Raw genomic sequence first — 18903 nt, forward strand, 5'->3', positions numbered from 1 at the left:
CATTTAAAATAGAAGCGATTTTATTTATTTATATATTTATTTTTATTTCGCCCAGTCTGCGGCGCCATCAGTGTTTGCGGCGCAAACCTGATGGTGCAAACCCAGTTCGTGGCGCAAAGAAGGGTTCATGGCGCAAACAATGCGAAAATTCATCAATCACGCACAGATTAGATAGTTTGCTTTCAAAATTTGTGAATCCACTCAAGAAATTTCAATCCTAGTATATTAATCAGTACAAGTAACACATGCAAGTTCAGATTTCACAATTACTTTACTTCCACTATGTTGTTCAACATACCTTAAATTAGAATTAATTGAACAATAGAGATTGAAGAACACAAAAAAAATCATACCTTGAATTTGAATGAGGGAAGATGCAGAAATTTGGAGAGGGATTGTGTGTGAGAGTGTGGGTGAAGATAGGGTTTGAGAGTGAGAGGTGAGAGTTTAGTGTGAGAGAGTGGTAGAGTGAGAGAAGAAGAGGTAAGAATAAAAGTTAAAAAGTAATAATAAAAAAAACTAAGTAAAACAAAAGTTATTGTTTTTGAAAGTGGGAGTTTTGACTCGCAGGGTTTGCGGCGCCATCACTTGTTTGCGGCACAAACAAGTGAAATTGTCTTTGCAAAATTGGCTTACTTACCGTTTTTATCCATTCGCGGTGCAATCACTTGTTCGCGGCGCAAATAAGTGATATTTCCTTTGTAAATTTGGCTTACCTACTGTTTTGGTCCATGCGCAGCGCAGACAAGAGTCACAGCGCAAACTGACTTGGATTTTTGAAAGAATATCAATTTTTACACTTAACCTCCACTTCTGTCAAAAACAAGTACCTAATAACTATAAAACAGAAAATCAATGAGCATAATAAAATTTACTTACGATTTTGGGTTGCCTCCCAACAAGCGCTTTGTTTAACGTCGTTCGAGCTCGACAGTTTGATGGTGCATCAAGGATCACCAAGTGAAATGACACAAACATCGCGTACAAATTCTCCAACATGATAAGTCTTGAGTCGTTGACCATTAACGCTCCAACTTTCATTAGTCTTGGGGTCCTCTATCACAATGGCTCCATAGTCACGCACTTCCTTCACCATAAACAGTCCCGACCATTTTGATTTAAGCTTACCGGGAAACAACCGAAGTCGCAAATTGAATAGCAACATCATTTGTCCAACATGAAAACTTTTGTAGCGGACTTTCTTATCATGGTATGCCTTAGCTTTGTCCTTGTAGAGCTTGTTGGAGTGATAAGCATGGTCCCTCAATTCCTCCAATTCATGGAGTTGGTCTTTCCTTTTGTTGCCGGCTAGAGTGGTATCAAAATTCAAAAATTTAAGAGCCCAAAGTGCTCTATGTTCCAACTCTACCGGGAGATGACAAGTCTTTCCGTAGACCATCTAAAAACGAGTTAGTTCAATAAGAGCTTTGTAGGCGGTATGGTATGCCCACAAAGCTTCGTCTAATTTCAATGACCACTCTTTTCTAGAATTAGAGACTGTTTTCTCAAGAATTCTCTTCACTTCTCTATTTGACACTTCCATTTGACCATTAGCTTGTGGGTGATATGGAGTGGTGTTGCACCCCAAAATTTGCCCACTTATTTATTCCCCAATTGGCCCTCACATTACATTCATATGCATAACTCATGTAGGTCATTTATCTAATACATTCATCCATATCATAGTTACTGTTCAAGAAAATTGAAAAAAAAGAGCTTCTGCGTGGGAGATATCTTTGATCAAAATTTAATCAGGAAATAATTTTGAGCATGAAGTATGGTTTCCTTGAAGAAATATATTCATTGAAGCTTCTCATTGAGTTAAAGACTGATTGGAAATTGGATCGGAAACGGATTAATCGGGAAAGTCGTCTGGAATCAGAATATCAGGAAAAGTGACTTTTGGGTCAAAGTCAAAGTCAATTGTTAAATATTGACTTTTGGTGGAAAGTCGGTCAAAGAAGGTCAAATAAATAAAATCAAGAAAATGTCAAATTTACCAAAAATGGCAAGTTAGTTGAAATGTGAAAGTTTCCATAAGAGGAAAGTTCTAGACTTAAAAAATATTTTGAAGGTTTTCAAGTTGATTGGTCAGCCCACTTCGTGCTATCATTACACGTGGAAAATGGCAAAATTTCAAGACAAGGTCAACATGAAAATTGTTCATCTCATGGCACACTACAACTTTGTAGTTAAGAGTTTCCCCATTTGAAGCATGGTTAGTGAACTACAAAAGTGCAAAGTTTGAAGGTTCCAAGTAATTCAAGTCAGGTTGCTGGGCAAACTGCTGGGTGTGACGCAAGCGTTTTATCGAACAGTTGGCGTGCTAACTTTGAAGCTGATTACAAGAGAGTACAAAAACTCATCAGATGCAAACTTAATATACATGTCTTCTCCTCCATGCTCCCTATCCAATGAGACAAGAATTGTATCAATTGGATGAATATTGAATCACTTATGAAGCTCCAAAGTCACCTCCTCGCAGAGTCAAAATTGTACATCCGGCCAGGCCCAGAATCTGAGTCACGCGTGGGCATTTTGTCAAACATGTGGCATGCCAAATCTAAAGAAAATTTTAGGGAATCGTGGGGATCCTTTTGAGCTACTTCTAATGTAAACATGTTCTAGCCTATGTCCTCTACCCAACAAGACAAAAATCATGGAATTTGGGTATGTGTGGAACCAGATACAAGTCACCAAAGTAGCGCCCTAGCCAAGTGACGTTTTGACAAGGACATGATAATAAACTCAGGGAACGCGCGCAGGACTTTGGTTGTGGTGACACCATGAGTTCATAATTATTTTTCTTACACTCATAAGTGTTTTCTCAAGACACTTTCAACATCAAATTTTCTCAGTTCCATACCCTCATTATATTGATCATAAGATTGAAGCCAATGGTGACTCATGGCTAGAGATATAAACTCATAATGTTGGCACTATGGGTAACTTGTGTTGAAAGTGCATTAGGCCAAGAAGCATTTCTCCTGCAGCATGCACGCGTGTAGTATGTAATATTCACCAGCATCATACCATAAATGGCCATACACTATACTGCATACGTAAAAGAAAAGGGAAGCTTGCCGCATATGCACAAAACTTGCTTGCTAAGTTGATTAGGGAAATACTACACTGCACCTGCACCATACCATAAGCCCATGCACTCACACTATATAAAAGGAAAACCATTCACAAAGCAAGGGGGCTCACACTTTCTCTTTCACACGCTTCATTACTTCTAACCCTCTCATCACTCTTCCATCTCATCTCTTCCCTCTAACCACCATAACAAACTCAACAACCTCCGTTTTCTCCATCAATCTCTACCTCATCAACTTTCGATGTCAGTCCCCTTCACCTGGCAGCAACACCATCGTGGATCCTTGATAATCTTCATACTCCCCCTCGTGCTCCGTGAATCAAGAAAATGATCACATGGCGCTCTGCTGAAATGAAACACACTTTGGGAAGTTCTCACTACCTTTCCTTCTTCGTCACGACATGGAGAAGATCGCAGCCATTTCATTCTTCTTCAATTGAAGCGAATATCAACCGGTTGTAGTTTCACATTCCACTACAAGATTCAAGCACATATTGAGTTTATTTCTCATTAAATGGTGGATCTTTGAGCATCATTTCCATCATGAAGAACGAAGGTATCCCGTTAGAGTTTTCTGGCATTTTCTTTTCGATCGCACGTTCAATATCAGGTAAGCATCTCTTTCTCCTTTCTCAGCATGTATAGTTGTATGGAATAGGGCATATAGATAGATTGCATCTAGCGCGCTCCTCACACCAAGGAGGCTGGAGCATTAGGCTCACATGTTTTCGGTGTTACGTGTTGCATTGATTGCGTTTTGAATTTAGATTCGGTTTGCGTGTGATACTTGCTGTTTGAATGGCTGAATCATCTTTTTTGAACTCTGTGAATGAATAGAAATCAATTGATATGCTTAGTTTGGTCTTTGGTGATTTTGCCATGAAGCTAGGGTTTAGGTTTCGCTTTCGATTAGCAAAAATTAAGCATTAAGAGAGAAAACTAGTAAGAGATTCGTGATCTATGCAAGAATTCGAGTAGAAAGGTATCAACTTTTTACGGTTCTGGTAATTTTTGTTCATCTTCTCCGTCTGCTTGGTCAGAGAAGATGACCGGAGCAGAGCTCCGGCATCTGTGTGTTTTGATTTTTATTTGTTCTCCGTCAGCTCACGTGGTGGTCCGTTAGTGGTCTACCTCCCAACTTTTGGTTAATTTTGTTTTACTGCAATTATTGGATGCTAACGTGTTGCTGTGTGATTAGTTGTTGGTTTCCTTTTTGTCTTACTATACTTTAAATCTTCCTTACCCAATTGATACATGTTGTGTAATCACGTTGACATGAAGAGCATAGGTTAAGAGAAGTTAGTAAAATAGCATGCTGATAATAATATAAATGAAATAATAAAGCTGAATGGAACAATAAAAATGAGAAGTAGTGTAGGATGTTTCAATGTGGGCCACGAGTTTGTTCTATTAACCTGGGCTTAGCGCCACCACTATTCGCACCCGCTATGCTGCTGGCCCAACGCGCCAATAGAGAGATTTCAGTTGATCGATAATTGCTTGCTCACCCCCTGTTTGCTTTTAAATTCTTTTTATTTCAATTTTGTTTTCTCTCCAACTTTTGATTCATAATCCAGTTTCCCTTCAAATAAAAAATGAATAAAAATATGTTTTAGATTCCATAATGTGTTTAGATAATTGTAATATTTTTCTAAGAATTTTAGGACTTATCTTGGTATTTTTAAGGGACTATTTTCTAAAGTGTAGTCGATTTTGTTTCGGTTTAGGTACCTTATGCATTTAGGCTTGATTGAATAACTTGAAAACTGATTTCTTTACATTCCTTTTGTGTACATTCATTAGAGGTATATAGGATGTTATGTATCAAAGATCAAGTTCTGATTCTAAATTTTAGTATGGTTTTTAGGCTAGTTCCTTTAGCATTCGATTATTGTGCGTTTATGTACGATTGTTGTTTGTTTTTGCCCATAAGGGATGATGCACCTATGCAATGCTTTTAATACTTTTTGAGTACATTTCTAGGATTGTTTAAGAGGCTTTAGTACCTGATTTGTGAATTTTAAGTCATCCTTTCATGCTTTGCTCGAATTTCCTTTCTTACATGTAAATAACTTGCTTTTAGTTAGCGATTGTATCATAACTTGTCCAAATGACCTATAATTTTGTATGAAGCTTCTTGACATGATTCTATGATTGTTTAGACACCTATTAGAGGTTATTAGCTACTGACTTCTATCATTTGATGACTTTTTCTAACTTCATTCACAAATTGAAATCGTTTAGTTAGTATTGACCTAGTTTTGTCTAGTTTTTGTTAGAACTTTGTGTTGCTTCAAGCTAATTGACTAACATAGATTGGTATAAGGTCTTAGACCTATAAATGAATTGATATGCTACTGACCTCAAGCTTAGTTCATGTGTTCGTTTTCTTTTTGTTTTGATTAATTGATGTTTGTTCGCTAATTGTTAAGTAACGATTCAAGCCATACTTTGGCAACTTCTTGTGAATATTTTCGTGTGATGCCATGATGCTTTTGTGTTTGATTTAGGACACTAATTTCTTTGGTTTGCTACTGCCCTAGGGCTTTCTTCCCTCTTTCTCATGCTTTGCCTCTTCTCTCACACTTTGATTGTTGTTAGTTTAAGAGGCGACGATTGTTTGTTCTTCCTCCACCTTTTGTGGATTGTTTTCTCTTGGGATTCATTGTGTGTAGTCTCTCTTAGGAGTAGACTTAGTTAGGGGCTTCATTAAGTCACCTACCTTGCTTGTTGCTTTGTTTATCTCTTACCATATGCTTACCATGTTCCCTTAGGGCGGTGACTTCAATCTTCATTAAGATTAGTCACATAAAACAACTTAGGTTGTAGTCTATGCATGATAACATAGGTAGAGATCCCTTATCCTTGACCTTAGGGCCATCCTTATATGTTAGCATTAGGTTAGAAATGTATGTTTCCCTTTTGCATAACGAACAAAAATCCATAAAACACAATAAAACATTAATAAAGGTTGAAAAGTAATAAAATGGAATGGAAGCTCTCGTCCCTCTTGTTTAAGGGGATCACTTGAGTGGAGATTCCTAAACTTAAAAAACACAAACCAAGAGTTGATTGAGTCTTCCTTGTTTAAGGGTCACTCGAAACGCTCGACATACTTTTGTTGCTTTTAAGAGCATGTTACTTCCACTTCATTCCCAGCGTAAGTCTCCAAAGGTCGAGAGGCAGAGTGTGCTGTAACTGTTCACTAAAAAACACCAACAAATCCTAAAAAACATAGAAAATCTTGAGCAGAACTACGGCGCTCTGATTCTTCTTAAGATGATACGTAGGCATAGAGGCAACTCTAGCGAGCACAATAATTATTAAAAAAAACTTTAGGTTTAATCATGCATTGCATTAGTGATAGATACACCCTTTAGATAGAAACAAACATAGGTGGATACCATCGAGTACGATGGGCGTGAGGGGTGCTAGCACCTTCCCCTTGCGTAACCGACTCCCATGCCCTATTCTCTGGTCGAAAGACCTTGTTCTTGTTTCGAGTTAGGTTTCTGATATTCCTTTCCCGCGATGGGATGAATATATTAGTGGCGACTCTGATTGCATTTTTCGCGGTAGCGACAGCTGGCGACTCTGCTGGGGAAGTGATAGACCTGTGCTGGTCCATTCCTAGCGAGTCGATCCTAGACTTTGTTTGTTTCTTTTATTGGGTGTTTATTTATTTGTTTACATGTTTACTTTTTGTATATATGTTTGCATATCATGTCTATTTCCTATTTGCATATCATGCATCTAGACTATATTATGGGTCCCTGTGGGGGCCACATATTTTCCTGATTTGTTTTGTAGGTGGGGGGTTTGTGTGAGGTAAAAGGCCCACTACCCAGGCCAGTGATACTTAGGATTAGTGTGGATGCCCATGTCAACTCCCGTAGCGTTTGATACGATCGAGCTTGACATGGGGTACCACGACAAGGCGAGGTTCTTTCATGGAACATTGTGTCTGGCCCGTTTGTGCCTCAAACACATTGTACCCCATGGGAATCGTTAACCCTGATGACCATTAGTTCATTCAAGAATGCTTCCATTTCCTTTTCTTCAATTTCGGATAGGACATTGTATGCTCCTATAAGAGATCTTTCCAAGGGATTAGAAATATGAACTTGAGCGGCTACCCCTTTTATTTCCTCATCGGTAGCATCAACCCGGAAGGTATCATGTTTATCTTTGGGATGCTTCAAAGAGATTGAAAGTAACTTCTTCATCTCGCACTCTCACCTTCATGAGACCATCATCTATGTTAATCATCATCCGGGCTGTTTTCATGAAAGGTCTTCCAAGTATCAATGGTACATCACGGTCTTCTTCCATGTCGACTACCACAAAATCTACCGGGAACAAGAATTTATCCACTTTTACTAGCATGTCTTGTGCAACCCCGTAAGGAGATATAAGAGACTTATCGGCTAGTTGCAAAGTCATTCGAGTTGGCTTCATCTCAATGTTTCCCAATCTCTTGATGATAGATAACGGAATTAAATTAATGCTTGAACCCAAATCAATCAAACCGTTACCTATGTAATAACCTCCAATTGTAACCGGCAAAGTGACACGTCCCAGATCGGCTTCTTTCTTTGGTAGAGTTTTTTTAATTATGGCACTACAACGAACATCAAGTAGAATAGTCTTCTCCTCCGAATACCTCTTTTTCTTGGTGAGAATATCCTTCGTGAATTTCGCATATTTTGGCATTTGTTCTAATGCTTAGGCAAATGGAATATTAACTTGGAGTTGTTTGGATATATCCATAAACCTAGCATGTTGCCTTGCATTGTCGTCTTTGACTTGGCATGTGGGTATGGCCAGTGTTGGGGTGGTATTGTGCTCACTTTTTCATCTCTCTTTTTAATCATCTTCACTTTTTTGTTATTTTTCTCACTTTCTTCTTTTTCTTTTCGCTCTTTTTCAACTAATTCTTCCTCCACTTTATCCTCACTCTTTTCTCCCTCATCTTCAACTATCACCTCATCCTCTTTATTTTCAACTATTATTTCCTCATCATCTTCCACTATAACACCTCCATCTATTCCACCATTTATCTCTTTACCACTTCTTGTCACAATGGCTTTACAATGCTCCTTTGGATTTGTTTGAGTGTTGGCGGAAAAAGAAGCTCCCGGTTGTTGTTCGGACAATTGCTTTGCAAGTTGGCCCACTTGATTCTCTAAATTCTTGATGGCCGCTTCATTGCTTTTTTGATTAGCCATGGATGCTTGCATAAATTGTGTGAGAGTGTCTTCCAACTTTGAGCTTCCACCTTGAGATTGTTGATGTTGTGGATTTGGACTTTGATAAGGACTTTGTTGATGGTAGTTGTAATTGTTGAATCTTGATGGTTGATACCCTTGATTGTTTCTTTGATAAGGGTTGTTGTGAGGCGGAGGTTGCCTTTGATAGCCTTGGTTTTGATTATTCACATAATTCTCTTCTTCACCTTCGGGGGGAGGACAAAAACCAGTTGGATGATCTCCATTACAAAGTTCACAAGCTGTCACATGGTGCCTAGTTTGAGATCCTTGAATCTCTTTCATTTGTTGTGGGAGTTTGGTCATTTGTTGTGTGAGTAACTCCACTTGCTGTGAAAGAAGCTTGTTTTGAGCAAGAATGGCATCATTGGTGCTTAGTTCAAGAACACCCGGTTTCCTTTGTGATGGACTTCGATCATGTTGACTTTGTCGATCGTTGAGTGCCATCCGATCAATAATAGTGATTGCTTCCTCCGCACTTTTGGACATAAGAGAGCCACCCGCGGTAGCATCCAAAAGTGTTTTATGCACCGGTTGGAGACCATTTTGGAACAAGTGAATTTGAGTAAGTTCTTCAAAACCGTGGCCTTTGCATTTTCGTAACATAGATTTGAATATTTCCCACGCTTCGTAAAGAGATTCGTTGCTCCCTTGAGTGAATACTGCAATTGCCGTTTTGGCTTCCATGAATCGGGATTGAGGAAAATATCTTTCTAAAAATTTTTCTTCCAATAGATTTCAATCCGTCATCAATCTAGGTAGTTGATTAAGGTACCACTCTTTAGCTTTTCCGATTAATTAATGTGGGAATAATCTCTTGAATAGTGCTTCTTCATTCGCCGCATCTACTCCCGTAGCGCCCGCAATCTCATAAAACTTAGTGAGATGTGCAAAAGGATCTTCATGATCCATTCCGGTGAATGGATTTGCATAAACAAGTTGAAGGATTCCGGTTTTCATCTCCGTATTTCCTTCACCTTGGGCATTACGTGCAATTTGAGCGGTGCGCCATGGATTATTAGCAGACATGGTTGGAACAACACCTGCCATGTCTCCTTCAAAAGTACCTACAACTACTTCGATTTGATAGTTAGAAGAAGTAGATGCCTCTTCTCTTTGTCGCTTCTCTTTGGCCAATTTCCTTCTTCTTCATGTCTTGCTATTGAGCTTTCGGAGTGTTCATTCAATTTCCGGATCGAATTGAAATTGCTCTTCAGTAGCTTTTTCTCGCATGCACAAGAATCTACAAAACTAGCAAACCAAGTGAAACGCAAGAGTAATAATAAAGTAGCAAAACTTAAAACAATGAACTATTGCAATGCTTGCAATATCAAACGCCAATCCCCAGCAACGGCGCCAATTTGTTGAATAGTTTATTCAAGGAAAATATTTTTGTATCGTATCCACAGAAATTGGGTGATATTACCGCCGTTCTATAGTTACTATCGCTTTAAATTCAAATTGTAACAAAGTTTGTTTGAGTTGAGTTTCTATTTTTCTAATCAAAATATAAAATGAGCAATATAAAAGGACTTGATTCAATAATAAAAGAATGACAAGATTGGTTTTGGTTTCACTATCCCTATCTTCTATGTGGCTTTAGCAACCAATGTATAACTTCAATAGCAATGAAAATGTTCTAATATCCTCTCAACAACATTTATGTCTAAATGAAGTTGTGGTGGTTAGCACATCAATCTTTAGACGATATCTCCATCTAACTATCAATATACTAATCTTGAATGTTTGATACAAATAGAAAACTAGTGAATATACCTATCTCTACAATTTATTCATCACTTGATAGAATGTTTTAGACCAAGATTTGAAATATATTTCTCAACTATAATCCAAATATAAATATAAAAGATAGAACAAAAAACTCAATATATTTCAATACCAATGAAGTTCATACAAAAGTGCTAAAGAAGATACATAGTCAACAAGGATAGCAACTACCTCCAATCCTGTCAAAGAAGGATTTAGCTACTCATCGCCATGGTTGACAGCAAAAGATATGGAGAAGAAACTATGAGCATCAATCTCTCACAAAGTTGCAAACTTTTCTCTCTCAAACCCTCAGCTTCAATATTTGTAACTAATGATAATAATCCTTTGGTTCTGTTTTTTATCTAAAGTAGCCCCAAAATTCGTACTAACTGTTCACATTCCAAAGATAAGACTCCTCATGACAAGTGGCAGACCAACAAAAAGATAGGTTCTGATTCGCCGCGTTCGCGGCGCCAAGAATGGTTTGCGGCGCAAACTCTTCAATTTTTGCCACATCAGAATCCAACCAAAAATTAAGAGCAGTTGGGATTTTTGCAATTCGCGGCGCCAAGACTGGTTGAGGCACGAACTGGATGAATCAGCACTCCTTTGTTTCTCCAAGTCTTCATGCAATTCTTCTTCAAGAGCGGTTTTCACCTTCATTTCCTATGATCTTGAAAGCTCTTTAAAAACCACTACAAAACTAACAAACATGTGAAATAACTATTCAAATAAATCTAAAACCAACAAAATTGAAAATTTATTTAATTGTATGAATAAAAGTGTAATTATTGAATGAAAAGTGGTTAAAGGGACCAAAAACAATATATGAAAATTAGTACTATTTGGTCCCTAACAACAATACAAATAGTTCTTTCACAAATACTCCATTGTTATCATCAAAACACAGAGACGTATTGCAGAACCAAATCTTGTTCTAACAGGTTTGTGTGGTAGAGAATTTTCATCAAACAAGCTTAAGAAGATTATCAAATTGGAGAAAAATGATTATTTGTGGCTATTATTTGTTATGTGTCTTCATTGCAATTAGTTTGGTTTATGTTGACAATTATTGTTATTTTGGTTTTATCTCACTTTTCCTTATTAAGTTGGAAATGTAGAATTATATTTGTGTTACTTTTAGTTATCATAACTTAATGTTTACACACATATTTTTGCATTCGGGTGTTTGATTTGAATAATGATGGTTACTTTTCAAGAATGTAATGATACACTCTTTATTTCTACTGGATTACATTTTCAAATATGTTAAGTTACTTTATTTCTAATGCTACATAATTCTTTTTTTATATAGAAAACATTGCAATGAGGGTTGTTAACCGTTTGGATGAAAGATGAATGCTATAAACCTCTTTCGAATTCATAAAACTTGATACTGTGTTACATTAACTTTTGATATTTTGTTCCGTTCATCTCTATTTAGTAAAATAATTATTAATTAGTTAGAAAATTTTGGTAATTTAGTAAAATGATGGTAAAAAATGTTTTCAAAATAAATCTGACAATGAAATTAAGGATGAAAAAAATAGGAATTTATTTTGATTAGTATATTTATTTTTAAATATAAATTATATAAAAATCATAAAAATATGTGTAAATTGTGTTATTAAAATTAAAATTTAAAGATATTGAAATAAGTTTATAAATGAATAAATGTAACACCCCATACATACATTGCCTAGGATATACGTATATGGCATTATAATGGTACTCGAAAATCAAGCAGCGAAATAGATAATGTTATTAGTACAAATACAACGCCCAAATTGTCATGGACAAAATACATGAGTTCTCAACAAGTACTAATACATATCCATGATACAAAAGATGATAGTACAAAAGGTTATGAACTACAAAGAGCATATCGCCAAGAAACACCATCTCGAAGATAAGCCATCTTACCCTTTCCACGAGCCTGTCTCGATCCACTTGTAAAAAGAGTAATTGGAATGGGGTGAGATTACTAAATATCAGTGAGTCGACCTATCCTACGGGTTCACTTAGTTCTACAGGGAACATGCGATAAAACATATTCACCGAGAATCCGGGTCACCTCACGGCTAGGTACAAGTACAACTAAGGGTACACCAACATTGGAAGTCCCATGACTATCCAATGATGCAACAACAACAAACAGACTCATAGCCAAAACAAACATATGCAAACCCGTACCCATGTACGAGGAATCCAAGAGTAAGTTACTTGCCTGCCATAGACTACGCATACCACACCCTCGGTGAGTGGCCCTCGTACATCGCATCAAGAGACTTGCACAAGCACATCGTAAGACAAATCAGATTCTTTTCCTAAGTGGATTTCATCCGAGATGGGTTATCTCCGTGACACTGCCTAAATGGCGTCCGACCCCATCGCTTGTCTATACGCCGATGTGTTAACAGTAAGTGAAAATACGCCTTATTGACAATACGACCCCACCGGGCGAAAGCCTAGTGATCTTGCCTACGTGGCATCACTAGAGGTGAATCCGAAGTAATATTGCCTACATGGCATTACTTCTCCACCATACCAAGCGCGCAGATGTTTTAATGCTGGAAAAAGTCATGTAAGACCCTCTCAACGGCATCGCAACGGTAGCTCAGGTGTACAAGACATACCCAAATCACACAGCAAGGTATCTTAGATCACAAGGCACGAACTAGAGATCACACAACAATAGTCGTGGTCTTGAGAAATTTACCCTCTATTGGCTAGGCCTACTCTGATTCAAGCATATATCAACCACAATCAAGCCACACAAGGAGTCTCCGAACGTTCAACCGGAACGAATGAGAAATTACAATGATCACATCATAACATAATCCACATAATTGATTTCACAAGCATACAAGCATACTCAATGGATTATAGCCATATCATGATCTTATCCACTTAAAACACATACGAAGGTATCATACAAGTCATAAGAGGCCTTCGATTCTGATACAAAACAAAACTGCACTTGTAGGGGAAAAATACCATTTCTGCATCATACTCGTTTGCTACAGCGAACTTCTGTTCGCTACAGCGAACTTAAACAGAACCAAAACCTTCTTCAGCCCAAGCCAGTTCGCTACAGCGAACTGCTAGCGAAGCCCCAATTCGCTACAGCAAACGATATCGAGCTCCAGCGAATAAATCAAGTCAACTCCCAGACTTATTCGCTACTCAGTTTGCTACAGCGAACCAAAGTTTGCTACAGCAAACTCTGCTACACTCAGAAAAATCATAAACGCATTTGGGGTCCCCAAGCCCCAAAATTCCACATGCATCCATTATTGATCAATTAACAAGTTATAGTAAATATACATATACCAACTACTACTAAAATGGAGAGTTAAACATGCATTTTTGAGGATCATTGTAGCATTTACTCTCAAAACCCTTAACCCCAAAATAGCATAAACCCTTAAAATACCCCAAGGTCTCTATCTATGAGACTCATCTTGAAGAAGAGAAGTAGGAGCTGCGAAAATCAGAAGTAGATGATGGAGATTGCTAAATCAATGGTGCATGCAAGGTTGATGATGAAGTTGTGTTTTAGGTCTCCCTCTCCTTCCTCTTGCTTTCACGTTTTCTTCTTCTCCCCCTCTCAAATTCTGTTTTGTTTCCAACTTAGTCAAAACAACACATGCCAAACAAGGTCTTCATTCTAATTTAATTAAGTAAAGTCTATAATACCCCTCTCACATATATTTAGTTGATTTATCCATTTCATAAATACATGTTTGGCATTACATAACTTTAAAAGTCCTTTACTAACTAAATAAGTAGTAGACTATTAGGAAATATATATATATATATATATATATATATATATATCGGGTATTACATTCTCCCCCCTTAATTAGAATTCATCCTCGAATTTGAAGACTTATCAGAACAGGTGAGGATACAACTCCCGCATCTCTGATTCGAGCTCCCAAGTAGCTTCGTCAGGACGCGATTCTTCCCACAACACCTTGACAAGAGGTATCTCCTTGCTTCTCAAAGACTTACTAGCATACTCCAGAATACGACACAATTGTGGTTGGAATGAAAGATCTGGTTCTACTACAATCGTATCTGGTAGAATGGGATGAAAAGAATCTGGTACAAACTTTCGCAACTGAGACGCGTGGAATACATCATGCAGCCCGGAGAGTGAAGGAGACAACGCTAACTGGTATGCGACTTCACCTATCCGCCTCATGATCTGATAGGGTCCCAGGTATCTCGGACTAAGCTTGCACATCTTGAACGGCCCTTTCAACCTCAACCTCGGAGTCACCTTCAAGAATACATGATCTCCTATGTCGAATTCCAAAGGTCTTCTCAGCTTATCCGCATAACTCTTCTGTCGATCTTGAACTTGTTTCATCTTGTCTCGAATTATCTTAACCTTTTCCGTTGTTTCTTGAATTATCTTCGGTCCAAGAATTCCCTTCTCACCAACTTCAGACCAACATAAAGGTGACCGACATTTCTGCCGTACAAGGCTTCGTACGGTGCCATCCCGATACTCGCATGATAACTGTTGTTATGCGCAAATTCTATCAAAGGTAAGTTATCTTTCCAACTACCACCACTTTCCAAAACACACGCCCTCAACATGTCCTCGATGGTCTGGATAGTCCTCTCTGTTTGTCCATCCGTCTGAGGGTGATTAGAAGTGCTCAAGTTAAGATTCGTACCCATCTCTTGATGAAAGGCTTTCCAAAATCGGGAAGTGAACTTCGGATCTCTATCCGACACAATGCTAGAAGGTACACCGTGCAACCTTACAGTTTCTGCCACAAAAAGCCTCGCAAGATGAGTAACCTTGTGAGTAGTCTTAACCGGCAAGAAATGCGCGGACTTAGTCAAACGGTCCACTATCACTCATATCGAGTCATGCCCACCCAAGACTCGTGGTAATCCCACAATGAAGTCCATGGATATATTGTCCCACTTCCAAACAGGAATATCCAATGGTTGCAGCATACCACCGGGCCTCTGGTGTTCTATCTTCACTTGTTGACAAATCACACACTACTCTACGTAACTAGGTACATCTCTCTTCTTGTCGGCCACCAAAAACTCCCTTTCAAGTCCTGATACATTTTGGTCAATCCAGGATGAATGGTAACTTTTCTCTTGTGGGCCTCGTCGATAACTAATCTCCTTAATCCCGCATCATTGGGCACACACATCTTTTGTCCAAAAAGAATGAGTCCATCAGATGTAGGAATGAAATCCGGAATGTTTGCCTTAGCTTGCAATTCTACATCATTTCACTGTGCTTGACGGATTATCTCTCGCAACTCACTTTCAATGCACAAGTTTCTATCAAAACACCTGTTGGTTGTAACACCCTGATTTTTAACAACGAGAGTGTATTTTTTTTCTTTTTAAAACAACAAAATCTTTGAAATAAAATATCTATGATCATCTTTAAAATAAATCAGAGTAAAGTTTTATAAGACAATGATCATAACACAAGGCCTCTTTTATAAATTTTTTTCTCAATTAAAGGTTTAAGAACACAAATCAAACATATTGTCAAAAAGAACATAATGACAATATTTATTTTAACAAATAAATAAACAGGGTTTTTCACAATACAAGTTACAGAGAAAACAGTAAGGAAGAGCAAACAATGACGTCAACAACAACCCCTAAGTTGACCTTGAATTGAAAGCCAAGGATGACTTAGTACAAATGACTCACTATGCCATTGAGTCTTGATGATTTCGATCTCCAAAGACATACACATCTTGCAAGTCTTCACGACACCTGGATACCCTAATTATCACGATTCCTAACAACCTGGGGGCGTTCAGCCTATTCAATAATAATAATAGAGGGTCACGATCTAAAAATAGCATACATGAAAGAATACACACATGCAAGTAATACATGATATACAACAGTCACAATATTTATTTCAACAAATAAAGTGATGTACAAATATCCTAATGCAGACTCTACATGGGTGTGATTCTCCCTAACCGGGTTCCTCGTATGCATGAATTCCAGAATTTTACCTCTCCGCAGAGAGTCGTAGGCACATCCTACTAAAAAGGTCCTGCCTCACTAAAAGTGATCCCAACAAACACTGAGGTACTGCCTCACTATAAGTGATCCCAACAGAAACCAACTCAATAAAATCCCGCACGATTAGGTGGGCTCGTCCTCTAGAGTCCTCACCCGCTGCAGTCCTCTCGACATACACACAACTATGATATGCATGAGCACATATATGCAAATGCATCATAATATTTCTCAATAGTCAATTCATATATTCAACAAATCATATGAACTTACATAATCTTCACATATGTAATCATAACCACAAGTCAATTCATATATTTTCAACAAATCAAATGAAAAACACATTCTCAAGTTTAGCATCACAGCAGAAACACACATCCCCAACCGGGCACACAATCATTCATACCAGCACATATGCATTCAATCATATATAATATCGTTAGAAAGTGCCCTTACCTTAGCAAGCTTCAAACACATTCAACTTACGCTACATGAGAACGATCTGCCTCTCTCGACGAGGTTTCTATCTAGTTCACACTTTCAACCTTTTAAAATACACAATTTAATTAAGTTAATACAAACCCAACTATATCCACAATTAGGACTTTATCTTGGCAAATTACCTAATCAATTAGGTTTAGGTTTTTTATTACCGTTTTACTAATCATTTTATTTATATATATATATATATATATATATATATATATATATATATATATATATATATATATATATATATATATATATATATATATATATATATATATATATATATATATATATATATATATATATATATATATATATATATATATATATATATATATATATATATATATATATATATATATATATATATATATATCATTTCAAAAGGAAAATGATTTTTCTCTTACGAAGAATGATAAAATAGTAATGCAAGAAGTTAATAACTTACTAGTTTAAAATAGTATTATGATATTGTCATAAACTATTATTTGCTTACCACTTTGTTTGAAATTATAAAAAAAAAATAATGATTATAGATTTAAAATCATCTTTAATTAAGGAATTGATCGAAAACTAAAGAATTAAATTTAGTTAATCATTTGTGATTAACAAAAAAATATATATAGTATTTAAAATTTAAAATTTAAAATTTAAAATCTCTAACCAATATTAACTCAAAATTATAATTTATCAAGACAAAATTGATAGCTTCTAAAAAGTAATTAGTTTCAACTCATAATAAATAAAATAATATTACAGTATTAATAATATAAGGACAATTTAATAAACCACTTAATTAAAATAGGATATATGTATAAAAGAAACGGTAGAACTAATGTAGTTTAGAAAAATAAAATTATATTTGTGAGTAAAACAACATTTTCATTTAGTTTTTTTTTCATGATTCAATCATGCCAATTATTTCAATTGTAACCATTTAAATAATATCATTTTTGTAACATAGTAAGATATAATACCCGATGAGGATAAATATTTTGAATTTTAAAATGAACTCATAAACTAATATTAACCTTTAATTTATGAAAGCCAAATTAACCGGTTTTTAAAATAATAATAACTTTTAATCAATAACTATATATTATATTGATTAGTTTTCCAAAATAGTCCTCTAATCATTGTGTGTGTATAATTAAAATTGAATGAAATTTAGTATGATGAACAGACCCAAACAGAAGCATAATATTTAGCGGGACGAGGGAATTAATTATCCGGCACAGTGGTTGCCGGTAAAAGATAGTCTGATCCGATCATGCATTCTATTTGTGAATTTTGTAGGTATTAACAATAGGAAATAAGAGAATTTTTCTCACCATAAAAACTAGATATGAAGCTCCACCATAACTCATGGATCAACTTTAATTCACCACTTTTCTTGAGATTCTTACTTGAATATTTCTATAAGTGAAGGTTTATAATTTTCTTTCAACTCTTATCAAAACTTAATTTGTTTTCATTATCTCTTTGCAAATAAAAAGAAATGAAAAAAAGCAGTAGAGAGAAGAGTGTTTTACGTGAGAGAAAAGATGAAGGAATGAAGTGAATGACTCTTTAAGACTTGTTTAAATAGAAATTTCAAAACCATAATAGCCATTGGATGGAGTAGTGGTATGTGATAAGGTTGATCCTTACCCATTAGATCATTTACTCACATGGCATCTAATTGATGACTTTGTGAGAAAATATCATGATATTTTTAGTTTCTAAAAATTAAATATTTAATTTAATCACTCAAATGTCAAATGTGTAGAATTTAAAATAACTTGGGCTACAAGGTTTTAAGTATACTACATGAAATGAAAAGAAATACTATTTTACACGAATAAAATTGTAGGAAAAGGGATCGGAACCAATAGCAGTTGGATACGTATTTTATCGAAAAATAAAAATGAATATATGAAATGATCTATGCGGAACGAAGTTTAATAAAACAGACTGAAAATGATTAAAATCAAAAATAAAAATACTCGGTTAAACAGACTCAGACAGGTAAATTTATAATTGTAAATGTCTTAAAAAAATAAAACGAGCTTACCAACACGATCTACGCGCAACATAGATTATTAAAATATTCGGATACAAGTCAAAACTCAAAATATTTCGCCTGCTAATTTTTCACACGGTGTCGAATTGCTTTGACCGGTCAGTCTGTAAAACTCCTATTTAAATTTTGACAAAATGAAAATATTTTGCATAGATAATTAAAACTACAAGAATATGGTTTTAATA

At 36.2% G+C, this 18903-nt stretch overlaps 2 protein-coding genes and 1 long non-coding RNA gene across 3 annotated transcripts; all 3 read right to left on the reverse strand.

The window, feature by feature from the left end:
* Positions 1–946: 946 nt before the first annotated feature.
* LOC131662445 (uncharacterized) lies at positions 947–1399 on the reverse strand. Its single transcript, XM_058932225.1, has one exon. It carries the CDS (start codon positions 1397–1399, stop codon positions 947–949), a length of 453 nt encoding a protein of 150 aa, XP_058788208.1.
* Positions 1400–7282: 5883 nt separating this feature from the next.
* On the reverse strand, positions 7283–7813 carry LOC131662454 (uncharacterized). The gene has a single exon (XM_058932230.1). It carries the CDS (start codon positions 7811–7813, stop codon positions 7283–7285), a length of 531 nt encoding a protein of 176 aa, XP_058788213.1.
* A 7780-nt stretch (positions 7814–15593) lies between these two features.
* Positions 15594–18187, reverse strand: LOC131621675 (uncharacterized). Its single transcript, XR_009289651.1, has 3 exons — positions 17988–18187; positions 16624–16712; positions 15594–15957 (listed from the first exon to the last, which is right to left on the reverse strand). It is a non-coding gene; the product is annotated as an uncharacterized LOC131621675 (long non-coding RNA).
* Positions 18188–18903: the final 716 nt, after the last annotated feature.

Source organism: Vicia villosa, linkage group LG1 (genome assembly GCF_029867415.1).
Source record: "Vicia villosa cultivar HV-30 ecotype Madison, WI linkage group LG1, Vvil1.0, whole genome shotgun sequence".
Classification (NCBI taxonomy): Eukaryota; Viridiplantae; Streptophyta; class Magnoliopsida; order Fabales; family Fabaceae; genus Vicia; species Vicia villosa.